A 6,452-nucleotide genomic window follows, 5' to 3' on the forward strand; every position below is an offset into this window, starting at 1 on the left:
ATGGGCGATTGCATCAAGCTTTGCTTGATACCTTCAAACGAACGCTGACAATCAGCGTTCCATAACCATTTCTCGTCTTTTTTCAAGAGACGAGAGAGATGAACTGTCATCTCTGCATAATTGCGAGAGTACTTGTGCAAGTACGCCGCTAAACCAAGGAACTTTCTAAGTCCCTTGACATCGACTGGAACTGGCCAGTCGGTGATTGCCTTGATCTTTTCGGGATCAGGGCGCACGCCGTGTTTACCGACGATGCACCCAAGAAGTGGTGTTTCGCTTGCGGCGAATGTACACTTCTTGAGATTTGCATACAATTTATGCTTTCGCATAAGTGTAAGAACCTGACGAACGTGAGTTTTATGAACTTCCACGTCCGTCCTTCCGTCCATGGCCCGGCTATGGACGAATACATCGTCGAAATAACTCGGTGCGAAATCCCGCACCGGTCTCAACAGATTTGTTACACATCTGTTGAATGTTGCAGGGGCGTTACTAAGCCCCTGGATAAGAATTCTGAACATTACTACATAAAGTAATATCCTCCAAATATTATCTACCTTTTAGATAATATATTAATTAACAACTTTTAAGCGTTAATTTCATGTAACGATACACCCCGTTACACTTAGTGTGTTGGATGAAGTCGCTAACGCGCCCACCACAACTACTTTACTGCACGCAAGAGAAGCAGTTTAAACCGCTTCCTCGCTGTGCTAGGGTGTGTGTCTAAGTAGAGCGTGGCCGCATTACGACGTGCCTGCCTACACATGTCGTGTATTACTTGGCCAAACAGCTTTAGAAATTGTACCCAATGCGAAAAACTAAAATAAAACTTAATTAATCAAAATTCGAGTGGCACGCTGCAATAAAGAGCTAATCTCTTAAGCTCACACAGATCTAGGATATACCTTATTAATGTGGCGAACGGCGCACTCCCGTTTGGGCGTTGTCGCTAAATTTCCGGTTTACCGCAACGAAACGTAAACTCATGTCTTTTACCTGGGCAAATCAAAGCGACTCAAATCAAAAGTGTCATACACATTATCAGCACCGATTTACGCTCCTCAAACAACCTTGAATGAACAAATGATGCCTATTCCATAATTTTTTCTATAAGGTTATCAAGCAATTAGTAATAACTTGCGGCTTCGAACGCCGCTAAAAGCTCCTCTTGCATGGTTTGACAATGGTGAGAAAAAAGCTGAAATCAAGGTAATTTCGAAACGGATTTTTTTTAATTCATCGTAATAAAACACTTGTGAACCCGTTTACCGAGGCAGGTGTGAAGTTGGTATTAACAGCTATTCTCAAATCTGTCATCACTTGATTACATATAAATGAGTTGTGATGCGAGCCGCCTCCATGTCGTGATTTGCTGCTGGCATACAAACTACTGCTCGATCAGGACGGCAAATATTTTCAGGCTCTTACCCAATCCGATAAGAGAACTCGAAGAAGTAGCGTGACGCGCATTTCGTGTCTATGAAGCTCTGAAAACTCATAATCAGCCAGCAGTTTGTAAATTTTACCTGCTCCACTACGTAACTGCAGCCAGGCGCGTGTCAGCACCGAAGACAAGGCTGATAATGACTAATGTATAGCCCTTTTTACAGAAGCCACAAGAAGGTAGACACTGCAGTACAAGGTACAATTTCGATACATTAAAAGATTTTTGGTCCCTCCAATGACAGTTCGGCTGGTGCTCGTTCTGCACATTCAATTTAGTAGTATAACAGTATCGAGAGGATGACAAATGTCTTTTTCAAGTTGAAGAATCTTGGTTTCACTTTACCGAATACGTAGTGAGACCACGAGCTTCAACTGCAAAGTCTATTCGTGCAAATGGACTCCCCTGTTCTGATATGTACCGCTACCGTGATTCTTGGTGTTCTCTGCATACTCCAGATGAGTGAATCTGGCGTAGTACAGCTAATGGTTGAAGGTAATGGGTGAGTGAGAGCAATGTATGTCGCACCTGGGCGTGTTGCGCTCATCTCCGTGAGCAGCGCATTATTAAGTTTGTTTATTGAATCATTTCTTGCAGCTGCAGCGCGTTTACGTGCGTCGACATGCTCGTATTTATTTTAGTTGACTTTATGGAGTTACTAAGAACTTTTGAGTAAAATTGCTTAAGCAGATGGCTTTGAAGTTGAAAAATTTAAAAAAAATTCGAGATCTGGTCTGCAAATTTGCATCCTGATTGCAGTGACGTTAACGTTCAATCACGTCACGATCGGACAATGCTCACGCGGACACGGCAAAGAAACATTTTAGTGGCAGTACTTGAGCACACTCAATTTGATAGTTTAAGAGTGCTATGGTAGCAGAAAGAGACACTCGCTATTGCTCGAGCATCACGACAAGCGGCACCCTTACACGAGCCAGCGGCATGTCTGGGAACCAGAAGACCTGATTCTCTAAGATCGCAGCGAACAGGTGGCCGCAGACGTTGTCTCACCCCCCTTTCCCTAGCCCAAAAAAGGACCGTAAACATCGAAAGAGCCAGCGCGAGTGCTCGATCGTGTTCTGACTAGTAATACTTTGCCGGTTCTATATGGATTTCTTTTCACGAAAAAAGCAGAAATCAGACTCTGTAGCACTCGAACCCACTGCACCTAGCATCGCCCCTCTCTCGAGGCATTGATTGTGCGCCAGACCACGTCTCTCTCCGTCGTACGCACGCCTTCCTGCAGCCCTAGCACTCCTTCCGCCTCGAATCACCAGAGTGGCCGTCGCTTGAAACAGATCCGAACGAGCAGCCCGTGAAGTCGCGCTTTAGCCGTCTTAATACTCAATCTAGCGCGTCGACCTGCAAGAATCCCTTGGGAATGATTATGCGACGCGGCAGCGTAGGCTTGGCCAGTGGAGCCAGCGCGGAGGACTCGTGCCTGTTTGTGGACAATCTCATCCGCGTGGTGCAGCAGCGACTGCGCTCCGAGTTGGGATTCCGTGAGGTGCTCGTGGCCACGGGCGAAGAAAGGAAAGACACAGACACGGACTCGAGTCGTTTGCACGCAACGCCGAGTGATTCCCCACTAAAAGTGGACGAGCCGCAGCCGTGGGATGTCATGGCCGCGAGCAAGCGCCAATTACTTTACGGTAAGGACGTCGACCGCACGAAACTGAGCGATTTTTCGTGCACCGAGTGTTTGAAAGGCACGGTTTACGTCTCGGAAGGGTACGAAAAGAAGCAACGACTGCTTGTTATCGTGCCGTACCGGGAGGCAGGCATCTGGAGTCGCAGTATCTGCATGAACCAGTTCGACAGCGACCGCGAGAGTGGTTCGATGCTGTCGTATTTGAAGAAAGCTTTGAGCGAGAACTACGGCGTTATCATCATGAATCCCGCAGCCCAGAGCTGCCACCCGCGCACGCACGTCGAGACGGCGTGGGATCAACTCATTGCTCCTTTGCTTAGCGACGTGTTTATCGTTGCATTTTCACGAGGAGCGCAAATGGTGCTGCATCTACTCAATCATGACAACGGACAGGGTGTTGTACAGGATCGGGTGAAAGCCCTGGCACTTGTCGAGCCATCGCACTACGTCAGTGATCACGATACGTACTTTGCACGAAGAATTCTTGCCCGACGGGCCGTGTCGTGGATCCTCAACTCGGAGATTGACGTGGGCTGCAAGATCCCGCAAGGCCCATTGCGTCATGGGTGTGTCTGTGTGTCCGCCGGCACTGTTCCGTCCAATGTCCTCGGCAGCAGTGGCGCCTACGCCCTTGAAATGGTCAAAAGCTCCGTGTTTGGGTCGTTTGCCGCACGAAGTGGTGAAGCCGCGGGGATAACATTAAACGCGACCAAAATCCATGCGTGTGGCATTTGCCATCGTAAATTAACCATGCTGAACCGACGGATCCCGTGTTCGTGGTGTGAAGTCAAGTACTGTAGTCGCTGCTGCGAAGACAAGTTCGTGCCTGGTTTTGGCAGCTGGCGTGTGTGCTCTTTGTGTCAGTCGCTGCCGTGTTTGATCGACCCTCGACGCAAAGACCGCAGCGCAACGAACCACACGAGTCCCACGGCGGCTGCTCACGAGCGCTGCAGTGTCTTTATCCGTCCTACAGCGGATGATGACGACCCCGTGTGTCTGGGGGATTTTGAGATTGTCAAACTGGTTGGTCGTGGGGCTTGTGGACGCGTGAAGCTCGTTCGGAAGAAGCACGGCTATGACGAAGGGGTGTTTTACGCGATGAAGGCTATTCGAAAGAAACTCGTGATCCAGCGTGGATTAGTCGAAGCCACGAATGCCGAGCGACGGATTCTTGACCGGATCAAACATCCATACGTAGCCACTCTGTGCTATGCCTTTCAAACAGAAGCCAAGCTGTACTTGTTGTCCAAGTATTACGCGGGTGGGAATTTGTTGGATCAGATGCGTCTAGCTCGACGATTCTCGGAAGATCGCACACGTCTGTACACGGCCGAGGTAGCTCTGGCGCTCCGTCACTTACACGAGAATGATATTATTTATCGCGACCTGAAGCTTGAGAATGTGCTGGTTGATTCGGACGGCCACGTCGCGTTAACGGACTTTGGAATGTCTAAGGAAAACATGCCGGATAAAGGCCGTACGACGACTTTTGTGGGCACGTACCAAATGATGGCCCCCGAGGTGTTTAGTGGGAAATCGTACTCTCGCGCAGTCGATTGGTGGGCTCTGGGTGTGATGGTGTATGAAATGATTGACGGTCGCACGCCATTTAATGCCAAGACGAATCGACTGATCAAAGAACGCATTGTAAATGTCGACTTGAAATTTTCACCGCGGTTCACAGAAGACGCAAAGGATTTTGTGTCAAGGTTGTTGACAAAGAACGAAGCAAAGCGTTTGGGCTCTGGTGCTCATGGCTTTCAGCAAATTAAGCGCCATCCTTGGTTCAAGGGGCTTGATTGGGACAGTGTCGAACAGAAGGAGGCGCTGTTTGAAGGGCAGTATGCTCTCATGGAACAGCACGCAAAAGAGTATCGTACTGACGACATCTTTGAAACGTACATGAATACGAGCGAGGTCCCTATTGATACGCCAGAGTCGGCGAAGAGCTCGAACGACGAGTTATTTAATGATTTTGCCTTTAATTATATGGACGGTCCTGAGCAAGAGCAACGCGATGTCCCGGAACCGGATGAAGAAGGAGACGAAGAGCACCCGCTGTCGCCTCTATCGCCGAAGGATAGCATTGGCTTAGGAACACCAACGTCATTACCTCGTTCGCATAATGAAGACAAGATATCGACTTTTCTTTCAACAGCGGCCTCGGAATTCGACTTATCGCTTCTACGTCCCGATCAAGCTACGGATTTCGGGCTCTCGGCCTGTTCGTCCATGAGTTACGACGGTACGGAAGACGAAGCGGCGGAGCTTGTTGTGCGTTTAGATGATCTTTTGGAAACGTCTTCCGATGAAGAGGATGCCGAGACGGACGACAAGAATCTGTCGAGCCCCACAACGCAGCCAGTGTCACCTTCGAGTAATGAAGACACGGACTTGGAACTAGTCACGTCGAATGGAAAGATAGTAAACAATGTTGCTGCCAAGAATATAACCGCTTAGGCTTTGTCGTTTGTAGTGTCTATAACTTTAATCAATGGACGTTCTTGAAGCTTCAAGGAATTAATCATTAACCTCATCTTTATTAATTTCAAACCAGAACTCAATTTGCAAATTACGCCAGAATGAACTTTTGAGTGTAAGTTCAGTACATTCAATGAGAGAAGTTGTCGTTTCAATTATATAAATAATCAGCAAAATCTGCCGCTGTTTCATTGGCGACAATTGCGATCAACTCCTCTGTAATACTAATATATCGAGAAGGAGACATTGCTGGCAACCTTGCTGCCAATTAGTTAGCAATTGACAATTCCATTAAACAATTCAATGACAATTATGATGCCTTGGCCGAAAAAGTTCTTAGGCTCTGCGATAAAAACTGTACAGGCTACAGACACAATTTCCTTTATGAGCGAAGCAACATGACTGCTTCATGTCGAAGCACGCGGCGAAAAGCATCGTTAAATGTGTATCAACGAACTCGTTCGACAAAGGGGTGGAAGAAAAAGAAAATGCCACTCAAGATATTGTATGCAACGCAACTTGAGCCTATATGTAGCAGGATGATTCTTCTTCACTTTTACTCCCATTACGAGATGAAAATTAGAGAACTCATATCTTGTGATGCTGAACACGGAATAGAGTGCTCTTAAGTTGAGGCAAATCTGAATATTTTTAAAGAAAAGTAAAGACTCGACTTAGCATAAAAAATACGACAAGCTACATGTTTGAGCTCCCAGGACTTTAACGGAATTAATGCTGTATCGGGAATTTTATTTAAACAATGACCTTTTATCGATTTTACATTAGAATTTAAAAGTGCAAGTATAAAACTTTATTTTGCTGGGTGTGTGGCTATACTGCCTTCCTTTAGATAATATATTGATTAACGAACTT

At 46.9% G+C, this 6,452-nt stretch overlaps 1 protein-coding gene across 1 annotated transcript; it reads left to right on the forward strand.

Annotated features, from left to right (window-relative positions):
* Positions 1 to 2,828: 2,828 nt before the first annotated feature.
* Positions 2,829 to 5,558, forward strand: CCR75_001933 (uncharacterized protein; the record flags this gene model as incomplete). The annotated part of the gene is made up of 1 exon (XM_067960034.1): positions 2,829 to 5,558. The coding sequence occupies one exon, from the start codon at positions 2,829 to 2,831 to the stop codon at positions 5,556 to 5,558; it is 2,730 nt and encodes a 909-aa protein (XP_067820831.1).
* Positions 5,559 to 6,452: the final 894 nt, after the last annotated feature.

Source organism: Bremia lactucae (assembly GCF_004359215.1).
Source record: "Bremia lactucae strain SF5 chromosome Unknown BlacSF5_NotPlaced_201_SHOA01000006.1_244224bp, whole genome shotgun sequence".
Taxonomy (NCBI): Eukaryota; Oomycota; class Peronosporomycetes; order Peronosporales; family Peronosporaceae; genus Bremia; species Bremia lactucae.